The sequence below is a fragment of the Trematomus bernacchii genome, unplaced genomic scaffold (assembly GCF_902827165.1).
Source record: "Trematomus bernacchii unplaced genomic scaffold, fTreBer1.1, whole genome shotgun sequence".
NCBI classification, from domain to species: Eukaryota; Metazoa; Chordata; class Actinopteri; order Perciformes; family Nototheniidae; genus Trematomus; species Trematomus bernacchii.
Window position 1 is genome coordinate 3502642 of NW_022988050.1, and position 27957 is coordinate 3530598.

At 41.6% G+C, this 27957-nt stretch overlaps 6 protein-coding genes across 9 annotated transcripts; 4 read left to right on the forward strand and 2 right to left on the reverse strand.

Annotated features, from left to right (window-relative positions):
* Positions 1 to 85: 85 nt before the first annotated feature.
* Positions 86 to 2284, forward strand: cunh16orf91 (chromosome unknown C16orf91 homolog). The gene is made up of 2 exons (XM_034120101.1): positions 86 to 299; positions 1688 to 2284. Exons 1-2 carry the CDS (start codon positions 208 to 210, stop codon positions 1992 to 1994), a joined length of 399 nt encoding a protein of 132 aa, XP_033975992.1. The 5' UTR covers positions 86 to 207; the 3' UTR covers positions 1995 to 2284.
* A 278-nt stretch (positions 2285 to 2562) lies between these two features.
* h3f3d (H3 histone, family 3D) lies at positions 2563 to 4380 on the reverse strand. The gene is made up of 4 exons (XM_034120100.1): positions 4311 to 4380; positions 3399 to 3540; positions 3131 to 3284; positions 2563 to 3034 (listed from the first exon to the last, which is right to left on the reverse strand). The coding sequence occupies exons 2-4, from the start codon at positions 3524 to 3526 to the stop codon at positions 2906 to 2908; spliced, it is 411 nt and encodes a 136-aa protein (XP_033975991.1). The 5' UTR covers positions 3527 to 3540; positions 4311 to 4380; the 3' UTR covers positions 2563 to 2905.
* Positions 4381 to 5346: 966 nt separating this feature from the next.
* Positions 5347 to 7972, forward strand: cunh8orf33 (chromosome unknown C8orf33 homolog). The gene is made up of 5 exons (XM_034120098.1): positions 5347 to 5546; positions 5952 to 6403; positions 6483 to 6573; positions 7402 to 7548; positions 7649 to 7972. Exons 1-5 carry the CDS (start codon positions 5519 to 5521, stop codon positions 7861 to 7863), a joined length of 933 nt encoding a protein of 310 aa, XP_033975989.1. The 5' UTR covers positions 5347 to 5518; the 3' UTR covers positions 7864 to 7972.
* Positions 7973 to 8412: 440 nt separating this feature from the next.
* Positions 8413 to 16244, forward strand: anks3 (ankyrin repeat and sterile alpha motif domain containing 3). 2 transcript variants are annotated; one of them, XM_034120091.1, is made up of 16 exons: positions 8413 to 8431; positions 11062 to 11252; positions 11332 to 11530; positions 11730 to 11851; positions 11940 to 12021; positions 12114 to 12231; positions 12311 to 12460; positions 12730 to 12855; positions 13295 to 13407; positions 13500 to 13646; positions 13836 to 13960; positions 14041 to 14182; positions 14491 to 14755; positions 15303 to 15374; positions 15455 to 15546; positions 15634 to 16244. In XM_034120091.1, the coding sequence occupies exons 2-15, from the start codon at positions 11086 to 11088 to the stop codon at positions 15535 to 15537; spliced, it is 1911 nt and encodes a 636-aa protein (XP_033975982.1). In that variant the 5' UTR covers positions 8413 to 8431; positions 11062 to 11085; the 3' UTR covers positions 15538 to 15546; positions 15634 to 16244. The 2 variants fall into 2 exon arrangements, with proteins under 2 accessions (XP_033975982.1, XP_033975981.1); XM_034120090.1 differs by lacking the exon at positions 8413 to 8431 and adding an exon at positions 10059 to 10173.
* A 3441-nt stretch (positions 16245 to 19685) lies between these two features.
* wdr24 (WD repeat domain 24) lies at positions 19686 to 25578 on the reverse strand. 2 transcript variants are annotated; one of them, XM_034119880.1, is made up of 11 exons: positions 25517 to 25578; positions 24283 to 24361; positions 23533 to 24017; positions 23086 to 23263; positions 22285 to 22957; positions 22057 to 22166; positions 21849 to 21976; positions 21655 to 21759; positions 21221 to 21558; positions 20956 to 21140; positions 20184 to 20352 (listed from the first exon to the last, which is right to left on the reverse strand). In XM_034119880.1, the coding sequence occupies exons 3-11, from the start codon at positions 24011 to 24013 to the stop codon at positions 20184 to 20186; spliced, it is 2367 nt and encodes a 788-aa protein (XP_033975771.1). In that variant the 5' UTR covers positions 24014 to 24017; positions 24283 to 24361; positions 25517 to 25578. The 2 variants fall into 2 exon arrangements, with proteins under 2 accessions (XP_033975772.1, XP_033975771.1); XM_034119881.1 differs by lacking the exons at positions 24283 to 24361; positions 25517 to 25578 and having other exon boundaries at positions 19686 to 20352; positions 23533 to 24013.
* zgc:112496 (uncharacterized protein LOC541336 homolog) lies at positions 25057 to 27804 on the forward strand. 2 transcript variants are annotated; one of them, XM_034119883.1, is made up of 6 exons: positions 25057 to 25140; positions 25805 to 25954; positions 26334 to 26427; positions 26579 to 26738; positions 26971 to 27123; positions 27555 to 27804. In XM_034119883.1, exons 2-6 carry the CDS (start codon positions 25830 to 25832, stop codon positions 27719 to 27721), a joined length of 699 nt encoding a protein of 232 aa, XP_033975774.1. In that variant the 5' UTR covers positions 25057 to 25140; positions 25805 to 25829; the 3' UTR covers positions 27722 to 27804. The 2 variants fall into 2 exon arrangements, with proteins under 2 accessions (XP_033975774.1, XP_033975773.1); XM_034119882.1 differs by lacking the exon at positions 25057 to 25140 and adding an exon at positions 25603 to 25720.
* The last annotated feature ends 153 nt before the right edge of the window (positions 27805 to 27957 follow it).

The window sequence follows — 27957 nt, forward strand, 5'->3', positions numbered from 1 at the left end:
ATCAACGGGATAATTGTAATGTAAATATTTGTATGAAACAGACACATTATAGCGGAACGTTCCAAACCAGGGTTAAACAGCGACACCGGACACAATTCGATGTTGCACAATGTTGTGTTACATGACCTAACCAAGGTGCATTTGGTAAGAAAAACTTCAGAATCATTGACCTGACGCCGTTTGTCCTAAAACAACAAGGTTTCCGAGATGTACACAACAGCAGGTCGGGTTTTCTCCAGCCTGACACGCGTGGCTTTAATTCAAGGGAAATTCGTTCATAATGCGACACCGACCGTTGGGTGAGTTACCTGTTAATACATCCGCTTATAGGAACCACGTTGACTCTGTCAGAGGGTCGTGGTTCAATAACAAGGGTTTAACTTTAATACATGTTCCACCTTATTTTGTAAACATCATATAGTATGACATGTTGTCATTGTCAGTATATTTCTGCATGGTTGCATCATGTGGGTGGCTGTAGCCTGTTAGCAACATGGAGCTTCCTTATGTATAGTCACACGTTTTGATATCTGTTTACCAAAGATGCAAACCCATACATAAACAAGGTCACACATGTTGATATTCTGCCATGTGAAGGTCTGTCTGTAGGGTTTGAGTCTCACTATTTGGCAGAGGTGGAAGAAGTACTCAGATTATATACCTAAAAACCTACCAATACTACAGTGTAAACATACTGAGTCCTGCATTCAAAATGGTACTTAAGTAATACTAAATAAGTACAAGCATCAACATATACATTTAAGTACCAAAAGGAAAAGTATGCATTATGCAGAATGACCCATTTAAGCACCATGTATTTAAAATGATTGTATTATACTAATTGATGCATTAATGTGTTCATTACTTCAATTCATTACCCATAAATACAAACAAGGTCACACATGTTGTGTGCTATGTAAGCTAAGTTCTGTATAGTTTGAGTCTCACTATTTGGTTAACCCTCTCCATATTGTGTCCTGTCCTGACATGAATTCAGATAGATTCCTCAATAGCTATAAATACATTGCAGTATCAAATTAATATTAGTTTTCTGACAAGCTGCCACTATATGACGATTACTGTCCTAGCAAATGAAAGTACGAGTTATTTTAAAAGTTAATCTCAGTGTACCAGGACCTGCTGAGTCTCTGTGTACTTGTAGAAGTATTTAATATAATATATATATTACATCAGGGGTTTTAATTATCCAAGGTTAAAACACTTGGATAACATATCATAATCGTGGGGGCTGCCAGGATTTGTTGAATAATTTACTGTCAATGGTGCAGCTGCAGGATTCGTCCACAGAGGGCACCATCACTACTTACTACCCTGTACACAATAAATAAACACACATAAAACTAAAGGTGAGAGTATTACACAGACTATTAAAGCGCTACTGATACATGTAATGGACTATATTGGATCAAAAAGAAATGTTGATCCTTAATCAAAATCAAATTAGCCCCTATTAAAACCTTACATTTTATATATAAGTGTTATTTGATTGTGTGAATAACATATTACCGTGAAGTAGGAATTTTCACAATTGAATGTGCATTATTGGGTGGTTTGATTTATAAAAATATGTGTAGGACAGGTATGTTATAATTATAGTTTAGTGCAGCACTAGTAAAGGTTGTAAGTCCCTCGATTGTCCTAACTCATTTATTTTTTTCCTTCTCAGCAAAATGAGCAGTATGCAGTCCCTCGCTCTGAGCTCTCAGAAGTCTGAGTCCAAAGATGGCGCTGATGAGGTGAACAATGAGCCCATCAAGTTCTCCACCAGTAAAGCCAGTCACAGAACTTGGAAAGTCAGACGCTCGCTGGGGGACACCGAGGCCCGCTCCTGGAAGAAGGTCCTGCCTGTCAGCCTGGTGTTCACCGGCCTGCTGCTGTGGGCCGTTCTGAGAGACTCTGGTCTGCAGCTGGACACTCCGCTGCACGTGCATTTACCCAACGCGCTTTCAGACGAAAATAATAAATCAAGTTAACCAATGTGGGACTTGAGGTGTATATATATATTTCTGGCTATATTTATTAACTGTATTTCAAAATGTGGCAGCAGCTTATTGCTCTCGAAATAGATTTAGCAGGGAAGCCGTCCAATGCTACAGAAACTAATGGATTGTTTTTGACCATGCTTTGCCTTTCTATTTTCAGTTGTGGTTCAATGTTTGCTTTAATGTGGATTGAAATGTGTGATTCATGCTAGTTTTGTCTACCTCTTGAAACAATGCAATGTTCAAATCTAGAAATTAATTAAAGTTGAATGGTCATTCAATTACTGTGCATTGGAATTCTGACTTTGCATGCATTTACACTTCCAGCGATGTGCATTGTATTATAAACCCCTGCAGCGCTTATATTTTACTTGTATTGAAGAGACGGGAGAAGACATGCAGCTAACAGTCCCAGGCTGGATTTAAACCCAGGTCCTCCACTTTGGGACCAAATACCTGCTTTTAAATTCAGCTATAATTAGCACAACCTTAGTGTAATAGTTTAAGCACAATTATAAGTTTAAACCATTAAACAGTTAAAAAGTAAGTCAGGCCATAGTTTGAGGTAGCGGAAAGTTTATTTACAGCACAACAAGAAACCCCATGACATGCACACACAGGATTAAAAGGGTACAGATTCTAAAATAGTTTAGCAAACCTGAGAAAGGCAGTGGAATATTTTGTTGTTCAGCATATTACAGTTATGAAGCTCTATTCTACAGTGAATGAGTTGAGGAGAAAGTAAAGAGGGAAATGAAGAGTACAAAAAGGAAAAACATGCCTGAAACTACAAATGACAACGTATGTGGTACACATGCTGGTAATAGTTCCAAGATTTACAAAACAAAACCCGGTCGATCCCAACCCACCCCCCCACTAAAAAGATAAAATACATGAATCATTTATGCACGCTCTCCTCTAATTCGCCTGGCCAGCTGAATGTCCTTGGGCATGATGGTGACCCTCTTAGCGTGAATGGCGCACAGGTTGGTGTCCTCAAAGAGTCCAACCAAGTAGGCCTCACTGGCTTCCTACATGGGGAGAAGAAAAGATAAGTTATATTTTACCAAATGTGCTAGAAGAATCTTTCTAAATATCTAGTTTTCTAAGATCTAGCTTCATCTTACCTGCAGGGCACCAATAGCTGCACTCTGGAAACGCAGATCTGTCTTGAAATCCTGAGCGATTTCCCTCACAAGACGCTGGAAAGGCAGCTTCCTGATGAGCAGCTCGGTGGACTTCTGGTACCGACGGATCTCACGCAGAGCGACGGTTCCTGGCCTACAACAAAAGTATACATTTGTTAAAAACACCCTCAGAACAGAAATAAAGGCCATGTGAAGCAGCATTGTTTCACTCTTGATATGATATCTGAGCACTGATGACCATATGTACCTGTATCTGTGGGGCTTCTTCACTCCGCCGGTGGATGGCGCGCTTTTCCTGGCAGCTTTGGTTGCCAGCTGCTTCCTAGGCGCCTTTCCTCCGGTGGATTTACGAGCGGTCTGCTTGGTACGAGCCATTATTCACCTGCAGTCTGAAAATGAAACAAATGAAACCAAAGCCGAATTAGATTTCATAAAGTAATGTTGATGTCCTCACTTTAATCATTTACAAGACACAATGACTGCCCTGGTGAATTATAAGCCACACTGCAGCAGCTCCACTATTAACAGTCGGTTATGACCTACATCCTAATTCAAACATAAACCCCATTATCACGAGATTTCAGTTTGAATGTTACTGGAGATGACTGTAGAGCCAAGTTAAATGTTTTTAGCGGCAACTCAACTCTCTGGGGACCCTTCCTTATGCAGATGTTGTGTAACCGGGACACCGATGGACTTAATTATACAAAACAAGCCTCTCTAAAGCCGAGCCACCATTAAGCTTCGGGACCTACACACGTTTCTTTGCTGTCGTTGGCTGGCAGATTTAAAGCTAGCACCAACGGTTGCAAAATGGCGCCAGCTAGCTTTCAGTAGCTTAACATCAATACTGAAAACACCGGCAGCCACCTAAGCCATTTTGATAAATAATAACTCCGTGAACCGCTATGTTAGATTGGTAAAATACTTTACTTGATGAATCAGGTCTTTTTTTTAAGTATCTCAAATGTAGCTAACAATTAGCAGTCTGGCTATGGCGCGCTGTTTTGTTGTGAAGTGATCGAAGATTAGAGCTCGTCCAACTGTATTTTAACGGCTCTAAACCACCTGGAAATAAAAACCCAGCTTACAATGTATAACACAATCAAGGCCTAATGTAGCTGTAAAACCATAGAAGTAGTTGCCGCTTTCACGTTACCTTTTGTGTTTATTTTTTCCTGGAAGTTGTTTGTCCTCGTTAAGAGTCGGTTGTCTACAGTGACAGAAAGGAGGGGAAGGCGGTGCTATTTATACTCTGAGGAGCACGCTTGGAGTCCCGCCTCTGAATCAATGGGATTGGTTGTCAATCAAATGCACGAAGACATTTGATTGGTGGAAAAATAAGGTCTGTTGCGAACCGCCAATGAGAATCAAAGAATAAAAGACGAGGGATCAGTGCTTGTGCTAAGGATCCTTATGAATTGAAACATTTGGACATATGATTTGAACAATTAGTACTATTTTATAAATGGAGTAGTCGACCCATGGTGTTGAGTCATTGTTACATTCATTGTAATAACATTCATGAACTCGAACATGTTTCTTACCAGCCCACATAGTTATTGAATTAGCTTTTGGTTTTACATCCATAGGATGTACTACGTTTTCCCTCAAAGAGTGGTAATCATGAAGCTCAAATGCATTTATTTCCTTCAAATTAAGCAAAAGGGAACCCAGCTTCCCTACAAAAGATTTGTAATGTCATGTGTAGTAATGTTTATTTTTAGCATCAATGATTGGTGTGGTCAGTGACAGGTGGTGACGTGGTGACACATTCATCTTGTTTGATTTTAAGTCACAAGTTACATGTCTGATACATTTCGCCACACAGTCAAAGCAGCTTTTGTTTGCTTTAAATTGTTTTTGATTGGTTTACTTTTTTCATTTTTGTATGGCTTACACCTGTTTATATACTCTCTTTTAAGGTTTTTTGAGTTTGTTCTTATTTCTGAGGCTGTGAAAGATAGAAAGATATAAATTAAACTTTTAGAGCATTTTATCATAATTTACCAAAATCTCCTTGTCTTTTTTTATTTTTCATTTATAAAATACATCAAATGCGTCTGTAAAGTCTGTGTCTTTAAGTTTGTATTGATTGAAATAGTGTTTTTTCCAGCAAGCGGAACCATTCGCGCTGGGGAAAGATTCCCAGACGGACCGATTATTGGGTTACACCGCTGGTAAGTTGATGAAAATGAAAAACCTGTTATGAACTCAACATGATATTACGGAAAAGAAATAGAAGTCTATTACAAATGTTTTCTGAAAACTTGAGCCTGTTTCGCTAAGTTTTGTTTATCCCTGAAACGTCGAGGTAAATATTTCCGACCTCTTTCAGCTGAAACCTGCGACTCAGAGAGAATCAGAATGACCGAGCAGAGGCTGCTTTTCATGGGTACATTAAACCTTACAAATCATCGCAGCATGAACTGCATGCTGTTTATAAGATCCTTTCTGTAAATGCATGTGTTCCTCCTATGATTTCAGAACAGCACGATAAGGTTGTGCACAATTACGCATTGCCTGTATTTATTTTTACCGTACATTTTAATTAACATTCGTATATAGTTTCCTTGCAGTTCAACAAACCTAACCATAGATCCGATTTTTCTGAATTATTATAATTTACATTGTTGTAAATAATAATAATGATGATGTGTGCAGTTTCTTTTTTTAGAACATATTTCTTAAATTGTATTTAACTGAAATGAACTTGATTCAGTTGTGGGCTTTAAAGTTGATCATCAATTATGCTTTACATGCGTGTAATGTATAATATAATGAATATATCATTCAACAGATATTGAACCAAAGGCAAACGGCTCCACTCCTGCTGACGACAGAGCTGACAAGCCCATCTTGTCTCCAAGTGACAACACCTTTAAATTTGACTTCCTCTGTGACACATCTCCAGCACTTCAGGAGAAAACCTCTCCATCAGAGGGGACTGAACCAGCAGAGAGTCAGATATCCTTTACAGGACAGAGCTCTGCATTTACCTTCAACTTTCAACTACCTCCTGTGGAAAACATGGACACAACAGAGACCACTTCCTCTACAGGCAGCCAGCCGTGTGTCCAAGAGGAAAAGCCTCCCCTGTTGCAGGAGGTCATCTCTCCCCCGGAGCAATCGGAAGCAAAGCAGAAGAAGAAGAAAAATAAATCTGGGAAGAAAAACCCTGCAGATAAGACAGAGGGACAGAAGACACCAAGTTCAGCTGAGGGGAGTGAAGGAGGCGAGGACACAGCGCTGGTCAGTATGAAGTGATTTCCCTCAAAGTGATCATTGTGTGTCCCAGTGGATATGTGAATTAGATGTTCGTGTGTTTCAGAGTGCGGAGGAGCAGCTGAACAGGCAGCTGGACTGGTGCATCGAGCAGCTGGAGTCAGGAATGATGTCCCAGAAAGGCACACCCAAACAGAGTGAGTCGTTTACCTTCCATCTCACCTGAGGCCTGAAATACGAAGCCGGTTTTTCGCTAACTTCAGGGAAAACTCTGGGTTTGCGGTCCTACGATGCTGGTTCACTTCTTACCGGGCTAGATCTCCATGGTAACTTATGCTGAACGGCTAACCTGCTCCGGAGCAGGTTAGGTTCCAGGATAAGAGATCAACTCAGTGAAAGCACCGCCTGCTGACCAATCAGAGCTCAGTTTGCGGAGTTTAAAGTGATCAAGTCATATTACAGGAGAAAGGAAATTGCCGTTGCAGGAAAGACGGCCGGCAAAAATCACAGACTGTGTCACATATTTCCATATCTGAGTCAGCTTCTTTCATACAAACAGTGCAGCAGAAGCTCTTCACAATAAGGGAAAATAGACTTGAATGACCATAAAAACAGGAATAAAAAGCCATAACTAGGCAACCAGGTCTTAGTGATTGGAACCAGAATCAGAAATCCTTTATACAACCCACAGAGGGGACATTTACAGTGATACAGCAGCAAACAGTGCAGATGAAAGCAAACATAAAATAAGTAGGCCAACATGTTAAATAATTGAGGCGAACACAGATGTAATACAGTCAAATAAATACACAGCCATGATGAAAAATAAGCACAAGTAGCAGCACAATACAGTAAAAGGAGGTGAACTAGCAGCCAAGAAATGATATGAATATACAAAAAAACTACTTTTTCAGATCAACAACAGTTCGAACCACTTGATACAATTATTTCAAAAGGAGGTAAATGCATAAATATAGCATATCTAGATACAGCCCATATGTTAATACCGTATTTTCTCCCCGCAGAGGAGGAAGCCTCTCGAGCCCTGAAGACTCTGCGAAGCACCAAAGCTCCTCTGGCCAAGAAGAGGCAGGTGATGAGAGCCATGACCGGAGATTACAGGAAGAAAATGGAACAGGAGAAAAGCAAGCAGCACAAACTTATCAAAACCGGTGAGTGGATTGTAGCAGTAAAACATATTCATGAACTGTGTAGGGAATGTAATGATATCTCCAAGTGCTGTTAATTGACAGATTTCTCCCATCCCAACAGAGCTTGCATCAGCTAAGGTCAAAGAAGTGTCAGACACTCCAAAGAAGTCTGTTTTCCACCGGAGAGCTGACGTAAAAACCCAGACACCCTCCACAGAGGATAACCTGAAACAAACTGAAGACCTGGATAAAGTCCTGAAAGCACAGACGCAAGAGGAGAAGTCAGATTTTGTCTTTACTCCATCAAAGGAGGAGTTTCACTTCGATTTCATCTGATTTCTACCCTGAAGCCACGTTTCACCATACATGATGAGTAACTGTGACTGTGGGATGCATTGAAGATACACATATACGTGAATCTAAATAAAGTATTTTTTTTAATGTGTGTGTGGTCGTGTTTCGATTGTTTAATTATGTTTTAATTACGTTTTCAAAAATAAAAAAAGGCTTGTTTCTGCTTTGAAAATGTAGATTTGTTAATTAGATCAAATTAATGATACAGTATTGATTTTTAGGGAAATAGAGTGAATTAAAACAAAACAATACATTATCAGGGATGCAAACTTGTCACTTTTCGGCGAAATTCGCCGTTTTGATTCCAAAATAGGTCGTTTGTGTGATTCATGTAGATCTGCAATAAAAATATTTTTGGGGTATGGGACCCGGAGTAATCTGCGGCCGCGAGCTGTTATGTGCCATCATGACACGCATGGTGTTCTTTTTTTATATATTATAATGAAGCGCGAGCACAAGTCTTCCTGCCTGTCAGCTCTGCTCATGGATGTATAATAAGGCTCTGCTGCTCCGGGATGAGGGTCTAGCTTCAGCAGCTACATTACCTACGGTGCGTTCGTTAATATTAACTGTGCGGTCCAGAGTCACTGTGGCACAGACTGGACCGCTGGTTAGAACGGGGTGTTCGGAGCAGCAGAGCGTGATGTGCACTGAAAAGTGTTTCTGTCGCAATATTATTTAATGAATCGTTGAGCTAGCTAACTAGCATACATTGTCACTATCTGCGAACGTTAGCTTTAGCCTTCGTTTTCAAATAGTTTCTTTCATAGCCTATAAACGGAGGTGGTATAAGTATCTTGTACTTGAGTAAAAGTAGAAGTACTCAGATCTTGTTCTTGAGTAAAAGTTGAAGTACTCAGGTCTTGTACTTGAGTACAAGTAGAAGTACTCAGATCTTGTTCTTGAGTAAAAGTAGAAGTACTCAGATCTTGTACTTGAGTAAAAGTAGAAGTACCAGAGTGTAGGAATACTCTGTTACAGTAAAAGTCCTGCATTCAAAATGTTCCTCAAGTAAAAGTAGAAAAGTATTATCATCAAAATATAGTTAAAGTAGCAACAGCAAAAGTAGTCATTGTGCAGATTGGTCCATTTCAGAATAATATTATATGATATGTTTTATAATGATTGATCATGAAAGTGTTCTCAAAGCTGGTAAAGGTGCAGCTAGTTTGAATGACTTTGTATACTGCAGGGTAGCTTGTGAATTTACTCCAGGTGGAACTAAAGTCTGATTTAACACTTGATTATATTTCACATCATTCATCCACATCTGTGAAGTAACTAAAGGTATTCAATACATGTAGTAGAGTAAAAGTACACCATTTACCTCTGAACTGTAGAGGAGAAGAAGAACAAAGTAGCAAAACATTGAAATACTTAAATAAAGTACAAGTATCTAAAAATTTTACCCAAGTATAGTACTTGAGTTTATGAACTTAGTTACTTTACACCACTGGCTATAAAGATAGAAAGACAGCCTTGCACAGAGGCATGAAAATACATTTTCAAAATGCTCAACAGTCCTGCCAAAATTATAAACTGACTGCTCCACAATTAAAAATAAATGCTTAAATATATTTCTATTAGATGTGACTCTTTGGCGTTTCTATTATTATTAACTGCTGCTTTAGTTGTTCTGACTGCTAAAATCCTCTGTTATTCCTCATTTTAAAGCCGATATTCCGTGGGGTCGGGGGGCTCGGATCCTTGTCACCTTTTTCATACCTGATGAGTTTGCATCCTGATTATCATAGTGGGAGTATTCATAATCAATGTGGAGGCGTGTGGCGTGGCGCAGTGGTCTAGTGCGTTGGTGTTCGGATCAGGGGAGAACATGTAACTTCAAACCCCACTGCAGTCAGTATGTCGTTGTGTCCCTGGGCAAGACACTTCACCCCAAATTGCTCCTGTGGGGATTGCCCACAGTATTGAGTATGTAAGTCGCTTTGGATAAAAGCGTTTAACAAGTAACATGTAATGTACTGGGGGGAAAATGTAAACAGTGTAGACAGGACCAACATATGACAGAAATCTACTGGTTCACGAAAGCAAACTACTTTGAGTTACTTTTTATATCTCAGTAAAACACATTTATTTACTTTAAAAGCCACTAATTTAAGCGATTTTATTCATATTTAAATCGTGATTGTGCAGTGAAAAAAGATAAGCAGCATCTTTCACACAGGAAAGGGCGGGGCATGGTTTCAACACGAGCGCATTTGAGTGTGACACACCAAACAAAAAAGTTTCACCGCTGAGAAAAACTAACTAACTCTAAATTACCTGCTGAATGTAAGTTTTAACTCTTGACATTCGCATATCTTGTTAAATATTTGATAATTTAGTATGTCGTTTGGTTAACTAGTGTTATCTGTAGTTTATTAGGTAGGTGTGTGATAGGGAAAAGTTCATACACGGATAACGGTGAAGCTAACACTGAGCTAACTAAAGAGAATAATTGGATGCTAAAAGGAAAAATAGAGGATGAACAAAATGTCCCTTTTGTCATGAGATGATAAAACAAGGAGGATAAAACTGTAGGAAGACTGTGCCAGGCAAAGATTAAATATGTGATCATGTTAAAACGCTTAATATAATAATACTTTGGAAAGAAGGAAGAATCACAGTTAGAAGGACATGTATTCCAACAAGGTAGCATTAGAACAATTTCAGGACTTTGTGTATTGCCTTGACATCACCCGTGTGTAAATTGATGGTAAATAAGAGGTTAATGCACTGAATTTGAGAATATGTTTGATGGCTTTGTTGCCCCCAAACAGATTTAGGAGAACAATGGTCACTATGGTAAAGTGAATGGTAAATACAGAGAGAGAGAGTGGCAGCTTTTGTTATGTTAAAAAAAAAACTAGGACATTTTAAAGAGAGATGTGTTGTTGAAGAGTATGCGACACCTCAGGGGGACTCCTACTTTATTTCATGTTAAAATAAATAGAATCAAATGTTTGTAAATATGCTATTAAAAATGTTTCCAAGACAAGACTTTGTGGAAAAGAGGGAGAGATGTAAATCATGGTTCTGAAAATACATGATGTGATTCTAATGAAAGGATGTCTAATTGAAATATCCTGGGACAAAATTGGGAGTAACTCAGGGGAATGTAATCTGAAAATGAAAAGGATTATTTGTGTATGCATTATAAACGTAACTCTGGTCTCTTAGCTGTGTGGAGGGAGGAGGTAGAAGATGTCTGAGCTCAGTGATGAAGCCAGTGAGTCGGACCAGCTGGGGGCCAGCCTCTCCATGTGGCTCGGGGACTTCCTGGTCCGCCCCGAGGAGCTGGACGTCCCTCTGGACCTCCACACCGCCTGCTCCATCGGCCAGTACGACGTGGTGTCAGGGTGCATCAAAGAGTGGGTGCTCCAATATTAAAGATTGTACAAATATAACTAGATTGAACTGTTTATTGACTATGATCTTGTGTGTTTATAGGCGTGAGGTGGACCTGAATGGTAAGAACATTGGAGGATGGACCCCACTGATGTATGCCTCTTACATCGGCCATGACAACATCGCAAATCTCCTTCTGGAGGCCGGTGTGAATGTGAATGCTACGACTGCCAAAGGTCTGACCCCCCTGATGCTGGCAGCCAGCTGTGGGAATGAGAGTATCGCATACTTTCTGCTCCAGGTAATAAGTCAGTTCAATGTCGTTTTTTTTGGTATATTTAATGCAAACAAATCTGGTAACAAAGTCATAAGCTAAAGTTCAAGCATCTCTTAGCTTAGACATCATACCGATAGAAGAACGTTTTTGTCTTTACTTGATTTACGTTTTTACACTTTGTTATTTCAAGTTTTAATACGTTTTGTGTTCCTTACCCCAAAAGCATGGCGCTGAGTTGGAGCTGAAGGACACTCGAGGCTGGACGGCTCTGTTCCACTGCACCAGCACCGGACACCAGCAGATGGTCCGCTTCCTGCTGGATAACAACGCTGACGCCAATGTCAAGTCAGTGGCTTCATGTATCCCAAACGTACTGAAACATACCAATCAGATAGCTTTCTATGACCTTACCCTAACCCTATGTCTTCCACAGGGAGCCATTGTCTGGTTTCACCACCCTGATGGAGGCTGCGGCTTCTGGACATGAAATCATTCTTCAGTACCTGCTCGATCATGTGAGTAATGTGCACGCAACTAACCACAGTCAACGGCATTTCACAAACAGGATACTGCCTTATTGTCTTGACTTCCTTTCAATAATTCACAGAAAGTTAAAATAGATGAACGCAACTCTAAAGGAGAGACGGCCCGAGCCCTCGCCATGCTGTACGGCTACACCAAGATCGTCAGCCTCATCGACTCACGCTCTCCTAGGATCAAACCAGGTACTTTGTTAAAATAGATTTTACAACACATAATTTCTGTCTTTTATTTCTTACTTAGTTTCTTTTCCAACTTGTTAAGGACATTTTGAAGACCTGAGCTCCTCTGAGGACTCTGACAGCGCCCCGCCGCGGGTCAGGCCGAGTCGAACCCGAGCTAAAGGCGTTAGCATCCATGACGGACCCAAGGCCATCGACAAGTTCCGAGTAGGAGGCTCCAGCAAACTGTGTGGTAGTGTCACATAAGATATCCTGCATCCATACATGTAGCATAGAGACTCTAGTTAGTCCAATTACACACAAGTATATCAAAAAAAGAAATACAATCATGCATTAAGGAGATTGATTGACACTTACTTTGTTTACAGCTAGAATGTCTTGGCAATTAAGGACTTGGTTTTTATCCTGTATACAAATCTGTTACTTTTAGCATGCTGCCATTGATAACTAGAGGTTGGAGTAGCAGAAGAAGAAGACATTAATGCCTGCTTTTCTCCTCAGAGCCTCCTGCAGCAGCGCCAGGCTACATTGCGTTGGGTGACATCGGCGAACAAAGCGACGGCATCTGTTACCGTGACGTGACCTCGCCCATCAACGAGCTGGACGGCCAGAGCAACAGCAGCAGAGGTGAGAGGACTACCAGCGTTTGTGGCATCTGAGATAGGGCTGGGTGTGATGGAGAAAAACAAATATCACAATATTTGTTATCATGATATTGAAGTGCTTTCATACAATATTTACACAATGAGAATGCTGATAAATGATCAGTTTTGTTGATTAAATGACTGAGACGAGTTATAGAAGAGCTTGAACAGTCCGTCTGTAATGGAGCCTTTAAAACCAGAAAAAGGCAATACTTACATAATTATGATATCCAAACTTTGAGACTATATCTTGTCCCATTTTATGACATAGATGTATAATCGACATATTACCCAGCCTTAATCTTAAGTATGTAACCAGTATTCTTTGGAAGAATGACTGCATTGTATATTTAGTAATGTCCTGAGCTACAATGTCCTTGGGTCTGCCAAAAGTAATTCAATATTTCCTGATCCCTCCACAGATGACAGTCCATTCCTAGACAACGACATGCCGACCATGAAGAGCAGCAGCAGCAGCGAGGGTCTTCCTCACGTCGTGGGCCTCAGCTGGGAGGGCTCGGTGGAGAGCAACGAGGTGAACAAGAGCGAGATCACCCGCTGATTCAGAGTCAAACCCCTTTTATTGAGACATCTCTCCGTGACCCCCTGTCTGTTCCTCTCCACCAGGACTCGGACTCGTGCAAGAAGAGCGTCTCCCGCAGAGTGAATAAGGGCCATCACTCAAAAGGAAAGAGTCGCCATGGCGGCAGCGATTCAGGAAACAGTGCGATGCTCTCACAAGTCGTTCTCCCTCCTTCATACACTGGTCCAAAGGCATGTGCTCATTTGTCTGAATTATGATCAGTAATGCTGTGTGGCAAGGTTATAATAGTTTAGTGCTTGAGTTTTTTCTGAAAGGTATAATTAGATTTTATATTTTAGCCTTAGAGTAGCTTTCAGTTTACAATAATAACCTAGGTGTGAGATGTATAGCCAGTTTACTCTGAAGTCTTCTTCCTGTAGGATCTGACAGAGTTCCTGGAACAAATCGGTTTCTCTAAGTATCTCCCCGTGCTCGAGGAGCAGGACATCGACCTGCGGATATTTCTCACGCTGACTGAAAATGATCTCAAAGAAATAGGGATCACGTAAGAGGCTCTTTTTCTCAATTCCTCAGCGTGTTTGTTTTCTCATGGCAGAAAAATCGGACTCATCCTTTGCTCTGCAGACTGTTTGGACCAAAGCGACGGATGGCCTCGGCGATAGCGAGGTGGCACAGCAGCGCCCGTCCCCCCGGCGACGCTCTGGAACAGGCGTACGCCGACAAGCTGGAAGCGGAGATGCAGGAAATGGCCATCCAGCTCCACAAAGTAACTACAAAACTCTCTCTCTAACTTCTGTACAAAAATAGACAGAAGTCCTTACATTTTGGCTACATGGTCTGTTTTGGTTATAATTGTGGTTTAAATATTGTACGCCACCAAGTGAAGGTCAACTATGTATGGCTTGTCAATTGATGTACAACAGTAGAGACTAAGCTGAACACTAGTAGCTTTGAACTGTTGAACATTTGTAACTGTGGTTCCTATCGATGTACCAAATGTCTTTTCTATGTGTCTTCAAACAATATATATAATACAAAAGAATCAACTATCAACCTAACTGTGTCTCCGTGCAGCACTGTGAGGAGGCGGAGAGCCTGCAGAGCCAGGTGTCTCAGGAGAAGGAGCTGCGCACGGTGATGGAGGGATGTCTGATGGAGGATAAGATGGCGTGGAGCAGGGTCCACGGCGAGCTGGTGGAGAACCACCGGCTCTCTCAGGAGATGAACGCCACGCTCGCCAGGACCCGGGCCTGCAGCGCTGACCTGCTCGTCTGCATCGCTGCCGACAGCTCGTATAGGGGCGCGGAAGATCAAACTAACGGTGACAATGGTGTGAAAGGTGAGTTCAAGTGTAGGAAACACACCTTTTTAGGGCTGTAACAAGCAGTTTGAAGCTCAAAGTTTATACATTCAAATGCTGTATTCTACATCTCTTTTTATTCTGTGAAAACCAGAAGAGGTTAGACTACATTCAAATGTTTTGTCTTATACTATTTATTGAATTAGATTCCATAGATTTCTGACTCAAAAAAGTTAAGAGTGTTGTAAAGTCCAAATTTATTGGAAAAAGATTGGTGCAACCCTTTCCAAAATGTTTTTATCCCACAACATTTTCAGTTTCAATCCATACTTTTCAACGTTTAGACTTTCCAAAACAGCATTTTCACTGCAGGCAAAAAACTGGCTGCTCTCCTGCTTTCTTCTACACAAAGGAACAGCTCCAAAAGTTACATTTGTACAACTACAAGAAAATCAATGTGTAGGGACAAAAATGTAAAACTCAATTTGAAAACTTCAATAGAATCTTCCGATGCGAAAAAAATCATATTCGTACCTTTTTTACATGTTGTGATTTATTGAATACATGATTTTCCTTCTGGTTGCAGCCGGGGAGGGCCTGACTCGCTCCGCTGTGGCAGAGCTGCTGAAGAAGCTGGATTCCCATGAAGAAGAACTGGGTAAGACGGCGTAAAGCTCAGTGAGCCTTTTGGTTTTGTTTCATCATTTATGTCGTCTAATGCCTGGTTCATGTTCACAGCGGGGACTCTGCAAACGGTGCTGCAGAGTCTGAGGAGACTGAGCGCCCCCGAAAAAGTCTCAGACAGCTGGGAGCGGCCTTAACTTCAACAGGTGAGTCACTACAACAAAATGGTGCTAGATAAAAGTGCTGAACGGTAAAACCTAAAAGAAAATAACCTCAGTTTCTTGACTTTGCAGAGGCTTTTTGCCAATCATTTGACGGAGGGTGATCTCACCACCCTGAACAATCTCACTGAAACGAGAGAAGGCCAAAGACGAGGCCGGACCAGAGCGGCTCGGAGAGAATCAGCAGACCTGCTGCTCCTCCGCGATTGGCTGAAGGACCAGAGCTGGCCAGGTGTGACGGCAGGGGGAAGACAAACAGGAAGCAGACGCTCGCTGGCTGTGACGTTTACGACTCCAGTAGTTGGGTTGAGGAAACGGACTGGTCACGGATCAGAGGTTGTAAAACTGTGAAATGTTCCTAAAAGATGTTCTCTCTTCTAACATGAAATGTGGTTAAATTGTTTCAAGCCACAAGCCGAAGAGGTACACTTCTTTAATGCAGTCAAAGTTAGAAAAAGTAGTTTTAAAACGTTGAGCAGAATTGAATGAAATCTTGTTGTTTGTTTGCTGTTTGAGTATATTGTCCTGCTGAATGAATTTATAGGAGAAATGATTGAAACCTGTCAGTTTATCATTTACATCAATGGTTAGTATATTATTCAATGTGATCTGTCTTACCATGAAATTCTCCCAAACCTTTAAAATGATTGTATTTGACCTGAAATAAAAATAAAGTACTGAAAGTAATGGGTGGATCCTATTTGTTTATATTGAGATATGCAACAGATGTTATTTTATTAAATGTAAAGGCTTACTGGGATGTAATCATTGATTAAAGCAGCACATTCTTGTAAAAAAGACAGCCTAATATCCCAACACAGTCTCACGGCATTTCGTGTTATAGTCACGAAATTAATCTATTGATTCATGTTCACCAACACGATTTCGCCATTTTTTTCGTGTCACACAGAACGATTTTAAAAGCAATGTAAATAATAACAAATTAGAAGGAAATACAGATTTCAGTATTCTGACACAGAACGATTTTAGAAGCAATGTATTTCTATTGGTAGTATGTTTCGTGCCTGCACCAAATAATAACAAATTAGAAGGAAAAATGCAGATGTCAGTATTCTGAGGCTCTGAGCCCCATTTATTTTCCTCGCGGACGGCAAAAAAACTCCGACATTATACAATTTAAAATAAAAGGCTTAGGGTAAGATATTGAGTAAGAAAATGCTTCTGGTCTTCCAAGACCCGACCGGACAAAAAGACGTGGTGCAGGCACGAAACATACTACCAATAGAAATACATTGCTTTTAAAATCGTTCTGTGTGACACGAAAAAAATGCGAAAATCGTGTTGGTGAACACAATAGATTAAATTAATTTCGTGACTATAACACGAAATGCCGTGAGACTGGGTTGAATATCCTTATCTGAAAACAAATGACAGAATTTTTAAAGAGAAGCTTGAAGAAAATATCTGCACAGAAGTCCCAAAGATGAGTATTTAGAGCAGGGGGGAAAAGGAGCGGTTGCGCACACAGCAAAATGATTAAAAAGTAGAGAAGAGATCCATACATCAAAGATTTCCAAGCTGAATTGGGTGTTAAATGTAACCAGAGAATGCATTATGACAACATGTTAGGGGCTGTTCCACTAGTGCTGAAGAAACTAAATTTCTTTTTTAGTTTGCATATCCAGGAATCCTGTAAAATTGTACAACTTTTTGGAAAAACAGCTGAAAACCAAAGCATTATTTATGACTTTGTGGTGCCGACATCAGTTCACAATGCATTATATTTCAGTCTCTAGCTTTGACAAACATGTGTTAAGACATAACTAATGTGATTTATAGTGCTTGTTGAGCTCTGTATTAAACTTCAGCAGATATGTGGAATATATTTGGACATTTACTAAATATTCTACAGTCTCTAACACACTTAATATTGCCTTGGCTTCCCTCCTGGACTTTATACTCGGTAATCTAATCGAGTAGCTCAGAGTTATCCGGCTCTATTGATGTCGTCAACATTTAATTTGTTGTGGTCAGACGGAGCCTCGTGGGTCAGGGATTCCCCTCCTGACTGCTGCTCACTCTGAGGGACATCTGAAACGCCCGGGGCCTTGGCAGTGAATCGATGTGGGGACAGCCGCTGCTCTGTTAACAAGCTTGGCTCGGTGCGGATGTTGGCTGAGTTGAGCTCCAGCAGCTGATCCAGGAACAGCAGCCTGAAGCCTGCAGGTTTAAAATGAGCACAGACTCCTACATCACTGCTCTGGCTCTCATGATGGACAGGAGAACTGTTCAGTTATTAATGGGAAAGATGGTGAACTAATAGACATTACTCTAAAATATGTCGTAAATAGGGGTGACAAACACAATCAGACAAATAATCAGTGCTGAGAGTAGCTGCACTGATCAAATATTCTCCATCTCTGAGTGATGATTTACTAATTTCACGAGGATCTGCCAGTAAATCTGACATCTTGATTGCAGTGGTGGAAATTACTTATAAGTACATTTACTCAAGTACTAAGCTATAGTAGTATTTCCATTTTATGTTACGTTATATTTCTACTCCATTATAACTGGGAAGCAAATGTTGTGCATTTTACTCTTTGACATTGATTTGACAACATGAGTTACTAGTTATTTTGCAGCTTCATATTATAAACAGACAAATGTAAATGATATATGATGTAGTATTATAGATGAAGATACATGGCAGTATCCCTTTGCTCACTGCAAAATTAAAATGAACACATTAAATGATTAATTAAAATCCAGTGAAATAAAATGTTATTCCATAATGGGTACTTTTAGTACTATTGTATATTTTGATTCCAATACTTGTACTTAAGTAACATTTGGAGAGCAAGATTTTTTTAATGGTAACAGAATATTTCCACACTTTGCTGTTACTACTTTCTAAGAAGGATTAAACTACCTATTCCATGACTGCCAGTTTGTGAAATCCTCCATCGTGTTGCCTTCAGGCTCCACAGTGCTGGGCTGTAGAGGGACAGTGAAGCTGCTCTGAGGTTATCTGGACAGAAGTCGTCTCTGTTGGTTTCCACACTTATCTGTTGTTTATCTCAGCGGTGGTGAGCTGTACTAACGATGACAGGCTGCACACTGAGCTGGACTTCAGGCTAGAGAAGTTGGCGGGCTGCCAGTTAGGATTTATGGCCCAAAAAGAGCAAAGTGTGGTTGGGGGAAATTAATAAGTAGTTCCTCTCACTGAGGTTACCCTCGAGCAAAACTTTGATCCTGAGTGCTCCACTGAAACTGATCTGAGAGGGGGAGAAGAGGAGAGGTACTGTGCAGCTGAATGAATATATGAAGCTCAGTGGAAGTCACACTGACCTGGATTCAGTTCACAATGACTGAGAAAAGCTATGTAAACACTGAAGGGAAGTTAAGGGATAATTCGGCATATTGGACTCCTTTGTTTACTTCCATAACAAGTGACATCACTACGTAACACTCTTGCTTTTATTGGCTAGTGCTCCAGCACATGGTAGGTTATAGGCTAAGGGCCTGGACATCATTCACAACAGAGCCGGCCAGCTAACCAATCAGAGCAGACTGGGCTCTGGTTTCAGACAGAGGGTGAAAAGAGGTGCTGCAGCACAGGCAGTATGAGAAAAATAAAGAGCTTTTTGAACATTAAAGCATGCAGACATGTCACAGTAGAGACACTACATACTGATATGAACCTGAACATGAGCATAATAGGGCCCCTTTAAAAAGAGACATGATTTTAAATGGTAACATAATCATTAATAGCTATTAGCAGAATGTAAGTAACAAAATGTTACATCCTGTTTTATTACAACTGTTATCTGATATAGATTTGAAGCTGGGCTTTAGTTTAGGAAACATATAACAGTACCATTACGAAGCAAAGTAATGCAGCAGCAAAATGTATTTTAGCCACACAGTGTACACTGCGTTCAGCAAAAGTTTCCACTTCACCTTGCCCTCAGAGAGCCCTTGCCCTCAGAGAGCCCTTGCCCTCAGAGAGCTGAAGCTGTTATCCAAGCTCTCTCCTTCAACCCTTAGTTTGTGCTTTTGTGTCATTTTACACAACAATAGTCACACTTCACAACCTCAGAAATATTCATATAATCTATTATATTTTAAACACAAAACAGACTGCACTGGTCCACCACAAGTTCAAGTGTATTGCTTTATTGTATTGTTTGAATAGAGAGCTATTTCCCATATAAATTAATTCTTTATCTACAGTCCTTCAAAATAAGATATAGCATATGTACAAACATTAACAATCCACTTTATATGAACAGTCAAATCTTCCTGTACAGCCTTCAGGATCTTACTGAGGGGTTTAAAAACATGTAAAATGCAGCAAGTGTGTTTAACAAAAAATATTGTTATATTTTCTGAATATCTATTGTAACATCAGTTTATATACAAATGGCTCAAATTCAAATATGAATTTGTTTGAATGGCTTCCCAGGAGAGCACATATAAACCTCTTCCTCCTTTAGACGCAGTTAATCACACATTTGAGTCGTCCTTATTTCCAAAAAGACGAGAGACTCCAGGCCAGTGTGGAGAAATGAAGACATCCCGTTGTCCCGTGTGTGTGTGTGTGTGTGAGGATCGACTCCCCCTCCCACGGAGCAGCAGCTGTGTGAGCAGTGGTTGGCTCAGGTGTACTCACACAGGTGTCCGCAGCCGGCTGGGCAGTGAGCGCTGCTCTTCAGCCAGTTCCTGATGTGCTCCAGATGTCCTCCGTGATTGCAGCCCTGACACCACACAAACAGCCCCTTCACCACGTGGTGGCACACCGCACACACACTGGCACACTGGTGGCACCTGGAGGAGAGGAGGGCATCAGCCAGAGCTGGGGTTATTAAAGATTTAAATACATACTCAGTGTTCTGTACAGAGGGGGCATTGAAAGGAATACTCTACCCACACGGTTTAACAATGACTTACCCTGTGTTACCATGAATAAGCATTTATTCTCTTTTTGAGATGAAGCGTTTTTTATGCATGGTCATTTTTCAATAAAGATATAATATGACTAATTATTGTCAAAGAAAATTGTAATTACAGTAAAGAAAAAAAACAGACATTTATCCAGGTGTATGCTCTTCCTAAACACAGGCATTTTCACTATAATCATACTATTTAAAACACTTCCAATTCATTTATTTGCAAGTGTATTAAACAGTAAGGATTAAGTGGACAATGCATGCTTTTGGGAAATATGGAGCATATAACTACGCATTTGCGTGTTTGTAAAGTGATGTTTTGATAGTTTTGCCCCCCCCATTTACCACAATTCATCAATCGTTTGTTCATTGTGAAAGAAAAGTGGTGTATGTAATTGATCATTTTGAGGGTATTTCCCTATTTAGAATGTAATAATGTATGTTATTCCTGTGGAGACTCCAGGAAGTGTGAACAACATACCTGTCACAGATCCAGCCCCTGTTGCTCATTGGCCGCTTGCAGTTGCTGCAGTTGATGTGCAGCGTGGTGGACGTCTGGTTCAGGCAGGTGATGGCGCTGCAGGTGCTCAACTTGATCACCTCATTGGACACGTTCCACAACTCAAACCTCTGCAGCAGGTCGATGTAGGACGTGTACCAGTGCTCCTGAAATGGAAACACAACTTAGTCAGAGATCTTCAAAACTGCAATGTCGTAAGGACTAAAGATCTCAACACACGACTGACCTGCGTGAGGTCATCGATCTCTTTGCGGATGCGTTCCCCGAGGACGATCAGCACGGAGACGGCCATCTGCACGTCGCCTTTTTCGGCGTAATAGCTGAGCATCTCGCGCACAATGGGGCAGAAGAAGCTGGCCGGCAGGTGAGGGGTGAACAGCGGCTGGGAGATGGAGATGAGGGAGAAGGACTCGATGGGAGTCAGACACGTGACCTCCGCCTCGTTGCCGCTGACGTGCGGGGAGTCGGCCTTGTCCTGCTGGAGATGCTCTGGAGCCGACGGGTTGTCCATGATCTCATGTCGCAGCTGGAAGGCCTCCTGAGGCAGCGTGTACTCCTGCTCCTCTGGTGGGACAAAAAGAGCAGAGATTAGACAAAAGAGCGCTGAGCATGGAAAACAGCAGTCACTGACAGAAGCTAACTCTCAGAGACGGGACTGACCTGTTTGGTTGTCGTGCTCCATCGAGTAGAGGTCGTCATCATCTAACTCAGCATCACCGAACATATACTCCGCCTGGCCCTCGCTGCCCTCCGTCTCCTCGTTATCTGAAGGGTAATAGAAACTAATGGCTTTAATAAAATACAAACAGGAGGACAATCAGATAAGCCTGTAGGAGTTTCATGGCCGCTCTCACCTTCATTATTGTTGCTGATGAGCGAGTTCCCGGGCTCTAGGTGGCTGTTGTCCTGCCTGCTCTCTCCTTTACTGCGCTCCAGCCTGCTCTCTGCGCCCATCCCTGAGTTCATTTCCTTCATGTTGAAACTGGAAGTATAACGAACATCAGCATTAGATGATAACTTGTGTTGCTGTCTTTGTAATGGCACTATGAAATAGTAGTTTACCTGTTCATTAAAGGCAGGGTGCCCAGTTTACTGAGCGGGTGGTTTGGACCGGGAGTGAGGTTTGCTGGGTCTGAGAACATGATTCTCAGCATGGTCCAAGTTGTGGAAACCTTTGTGTTAAAGAAAACAAATATTGGTTATTCATAACACATGCCAAGGACAATTACTGTATAATTCATGGAAGTAAAGTATTACAGCGTTGAATACAGATTTGTTCCCGTGTCTGACCTGAGGCCTTTTGAGCTCCCGGGCCACTTTGGCGTTGTGATCACAGAGCTCTGCGAAAGGCTTCCCACAGAGGAGGTAGAGCTGTGCCGTCTTGACAAACCAGTCCATGCAGTTACTGTCCAAGTCCGTCTCAAAGACACTGAGGGCGCTCGACACATGGGCAAACTGTTCTGTCTGGTCGGGCTTCTTGAAGAAAAAGATGGGGTAGCGGCGGTCTCCCCCGGGGTACGGCTTTCTGTTGGAGTCGCTGCTGATCAGACTCTCCTTGGCTGCAAAAGCCAAATCCCCAAACAGTCCGAAGCACAGACCCTCGGGGTTGGCCTTGTCCACGGGACGAGTGGCGTCCTTGAACATGTGTTGGTACAGAGTGCTGTCCTTAGAGCCAGAGAGCAGGAAGTGAGGGTCGTGTTGATGCCGCCACACGATACCCGTGGTCACATCCTTGTGTTCCTCAAAGGTGGCGAAGGGAATGAAAGGTCGTCGGACGTCCCACACATAGATGTTGTGATCCACCATCATGGAGCAGGTGGCTAAATGAAACTTCTTCTCAGGCCGCCACTTGACCCGCGCCACTGAGGCGATGGTCTGGACACAGAAGATTTCCTTGGCCCGGTTGGTCGTCATGTCCCAAACTTTCACCATCTTGTCCCTGCCGCCAGTAGCCAGCCATCCCCTAAAATAAAGGTAAAGGTAGAGAAATCCATTTAAGAATTACAATTAAAACCCGACTAAAGCACTACTATGACAAGATACAGGGAAACCTTTCATTTCTAAGTTTGTTTGAGTCACACTTTCTTGTACCTGTCATCAGGGTGCCAGTCGCAGCAGAACACGGGTCCAGTGTGAGCGGTGAACATTCGCTCGTAGCGGTCTGGCCGCCGGATGTCCCACAGCTGGACGTTGCCATTCTCAAAGGACGCAGCAAAAGTGAAATAATCCTTCATGCTGAACTGGACGTCCCTTACACTCTCTGACTGACCTGGAAGAAAGAAAATCAACAAACAAATTAAGCAATTAGAAAATAAAGAAGAATAAAGTTTGTTTCATATTTTTCTTACAGTAAAATATGATTTCTGCTATAACAGAAACTGGATTAAACAGAATCCCAACACATAAAAATGCAAAACTGCTCAGAATATTTCCAGTAAACCACATTTCAAAAGCTTATAGAAGTAGATTGTGCAATACATTCAGCAGTTGTATTTCACTTTATACTAATGGTCTGAGGCTTATCATATAATATCCTACCTGAGAACGTGCTGACGGACTCCTTCTTGCGCAGGTCGAAGCACTTCATGAAGCCATCCTGCGAGCCGCTCAGCAGCATGTACACCTCTGTGGGGTGGAAGCACACCTTGTTGACGGTGCGTTTGTGCTCCGTGAACAGCTGGTCCTGCTTGTTACGGGACGGTTTCCCCAGGTTCCAGGTGACCACCGCCCCGTTGGTGGCAGCTGTGGCCAGCAGGTTCTCCTCCATCTGGTGCCACATGACATCTGCACAGCTGAAGTTGAGCGAGGGTTTGCGGCCCACGCGTAGATTCAGCTTCTCCACAAACTGATCCTCCTCCAGAGCGTAGATCTTGAAGATGTTGCGGCCGGCCACCACCACCTGCGAGGCGTCACGGCACACGCTGATGGCGTTGGCAGGAGCGTCCAGGTGGCAGAACATCGTTCGGCCACTGATGGCACTGCTGCCGAGGGCTGTGGTCACCCGTGACATCTTCTCCATGTTCCTGCAGCACAAAACAATGTTTTTACTCAAGCTCAGAGACAATAAAGTTGCATCAGGTGAACTGTAAATGAATTTGTTACTTTTACTTTTACAGCATTCTATGAGCAATATGTAAAATGTATATATGCAGTTCCGAAAACCACCAGAAGATGGCACTACAGGATGTTACATGTATACAGTACTTGGTGAAGAGGGAACAAAAAGTGGATTTAAGTTCAACATACTGTAAGTGTGTTTACCATTCTAAAAATAAAACTTGAACTTACTTGTTGAAGAACCACCGGTGTTGTTATTTTCTGCTGCAGCACAGAGTCTTCTTCATGTGCTCCCATGAGAGCCAATTAACTAGAGAGAGAAACACACAGCATGATGTTATCTGGGTTCATACTTAGGACAGATATTTTAAGTCCATCACAATTGAATGGTAAAAATGTATTTAGCCACTGTGGAGTAGAGCTGCTAAAATAAATCAGCTAATTGATTAGATTCAAAATAATCGCAAACAAATCAAATAATTGTTCAAGTAATTATTAAATGCAAAAATGTCAGAGATAATGTTTCAGCCTCTTTAATATGGATATTCCCTGCTTTTCTCTGTTTGTTTACCACACTAAACTGAATATGTTGGTAACTATCAGAAACGTTATTTAAAGACATTAATAGAGCTGGGATGGAAATGTTATTAAAAGGAATAATCTATAAAATAATTGACGGATGTAATGAAAACACACCTTAGTTGCAGTTTATGTTGAGATTTAAAATGTCAAAAGTCAAAAACTATTTTGGCAGCAATACATTGTTGTGGATGATTTCCTAGAGAAACATACATGAACCTAGGAGACATTCCTGAGGTATGAAAGGTCTCTAGGACGACATTTAGCTGGGAGAAATAGGAACGCTTCTTCTTGCAACAGATTATCATTTTAGGTTTTTATACTGTCAGATGTCCCTTCTGTTTGTTTACTTCTGTCTCATCTGTATAACGTATTGCTGTGCTGAGGTTTGTGTTAACCCATTTCTACCTCGTGCTGGAATTGACCAATAGCTGCTTTAGCTCAACTGAAGATATAATGATGCTGTCAAGACAAAACGAGGGATCCCAAAATTGAGAGCTACTACCCTAAGTAACAAGTGCTACTATTGACATTGACCTAATATTACTTACATCTCCTTGATTTTGTGCTTAAGTGGTGGTCTAGTCTCCTCTGAAATTGGGTTGAATTGTTGATACGTTTCTCTAAGTTGTTCACTTGTCTGTGGGCGTGTTGTTGGCTGCTAACAGCTAAACTCCTGCACAGTGTTTTCACCATAAACATGACAGGAATGTGATGCTAATGCTAGCTGGCTAACCTAGCTACCGAGCACTTTTGCAAAGACGAAACGCGCACGACTCAAGTTTCACAATTATGTCGGACAACTAGAGACATATTTAAACAATATATCCAACTGGGGTACAGTGTCTATGCAAGGTAAATAATAGAGTATTTTAGGAGGACAAACCTTCTGAAACTGTTGCTCACTGCTTGCGGCACCGGAAGTAGTATTTTGCCCTGACACACTGTCATCTCGCGATAATTTCGTTTCTAGTTACGGAAGCATCGACACTACTACAATTCATTCAGGAGTTTTCTGAAGATTTTCACCTCTTTTTTGTTCTGTTTTCATCTGTTCTTTAAAAGTGAACGGTGCATTTGTTGAAACGAGGTATTTTAATAGATATATTAGTATAAATGGCACAGTGCTGTAGAATAGAGGTTGTAAACTGATTTTGTTTGTCTATGTTTGCAGGTGATGGTGTGATCTCTCTGCAGCCATGAGTTCTCTGTTTGCTTGTGAGGAACCAAACACATGGAGGACAGTGTTTGGGAAATACTGGGATGTAGTGGAGGCCAAATCCAAAAGCAAGAAACCTGGAAAGCTGCTGGACCTCGAAAAGTGGTAAATAATTCTTCCTGCATTTTCCAAAATAGATCTAAGAGACTTTTCAAATAATTTATTAAGGAGTAGAAGAATGTTCTCAACACATGAAGGAACACTTTATCCTTCAGTCCATCACAACGTTTTTAAATCAACACATCTGGAGATACATGGTTTTAACTAGACATAAAAGGTTGAACATCTGTATATAAATGTCTATATATGAGGAAGCATGTAATCAAATTGTCTAGCTATTTCTGCATGAAAAACGACTGAAACGAAGTAACATGTCTGTTGATCAAGTAATCGATTCATTGACACATTTTTCCAGCTCTGAAGTTGTTCCTTGTTTTGAGCGTGAGATTTTAACTGAGACTGACCTGTGTGTATCTGCTGTCAGGTACCAAGAGGAGCTGCCGACACTCATTTCAAGTCGCCCTGACAAACATGTCACTCAGTCGGAGCTGGTGAGACTGATGGAGTGGAAGCTCACTGTGAGTGACATCTAGACATAAAACCATAATAATCCCAGAGGAACTGCAACACAAAAAGATTTTGTCAGCAAATAATTCCTCAGACATATCGTATTGCTATGCAGAGCCTCAGCTGTGTCCTTGAGTGGCCCCGTGTGCTTTTCCTCCGCAGAGAGGGAAGTTCAGGCCGAGGCTGCAGCAGCTGGTGGCGTCCAACAGTGAGGACACCGTGGAGAGGAGCTCCAGAAAGGCCTTCAGCCTCCTGCCTGACGTGAAGGCAGCCATCGCAGAGCTCAGCTCCCTGAAAGGAGTCGGCCCAGCCACTGCCTCAGGTTAGCACAGCGTCTATATTCTGCTTCTGCACACAGCTTTCATCAAACAGATAAAAGCTTTGGAATTCACACTGATAAAACATCTCTGTGTGATCCTCTTAAAGTGAGTTCTCACTCAGTGAGTGTGCTACCTCTGTGCGGCTGGGACTCCCTGCTCTCTGTTTGAATAGTTTGTATTCTCCTCGTTGCCACCCTCAGCTTGGCTCAGGGCTGACTGTCCATTTTGTTCCAGCTGTGTTGTCGGCAGGAGCTCCAGAACAGGCTGCGTTCATGTCAGATGAAGCCATGGAGAGCGTCCCGGGCCTGAAGCCCATCCAATACACAGCCAAGCACTACGCTCTGTACCTGGGCAAAATGGTTCAGTGCACTGAGAAACTAAACAAAGGTGAGCTAATGATGCAGACACGAAGGGTGGTGGGTGCATCTGGATTCGGCATTGTCAAAAAAGCACATTAAATATGATTCTACAAAATAAAAAGCAATTAGCTTATAAAGAGACTATTTCATTGTCTGATCAAACCTCATATCTGTGCTTTTAAATCAAGCCTTTAATATTTTATGTTTGCCTTTTATTAGATTAAATTTGAGACTATTAATTATACTTTTTGCACAGCACTGTACATTTGAATCCTGTTTAATCAGTTTTATTCAAATTGTTAACAGTGGCTATAAAAACTGAAAGATGTAACGTTTTATAGCTGCACAACATTAAATCAAAGGAAATGTTCTCCCTCTCTTTTTCCCTTGATTTGGTAAAAATAGAAGCCCAATAAAATCCAATTTTCCTCTGATGCGTGGTCTGTCCTCTCCCCTCAGCGGACCCCCTGCAGGACTGGACCCCCCACAGGGTGGAGATGTGTCTGTGGGCGCAGGCTGCAGCCAAACAGCAGCAGATCCCCCTCCTGGAGGATGAAGGAGTGAAGAAGACCCGCTCAGAACCCGACGCTGACCAGAGACCAGGGAAGAGGCTCAGAACAAAATGAACACTTCTACATTATTCTACAATGAACTTTCTTTAGTGTTTTTGTATTCAAATTAATAAAGGCTTTATATCAAATACAGTTCATTTAGATTCTGTCTTTTGGAGAACATGTTAATAATGTTTGCGTTAACAGGGTTTGGGAGCAATGGATTACATGTACTGTATTTCCTTACAGTTACATTAGACTAAAACGTAATAAGATTACTGTTACATTTCTAAAATGTGGGGATTACTAGC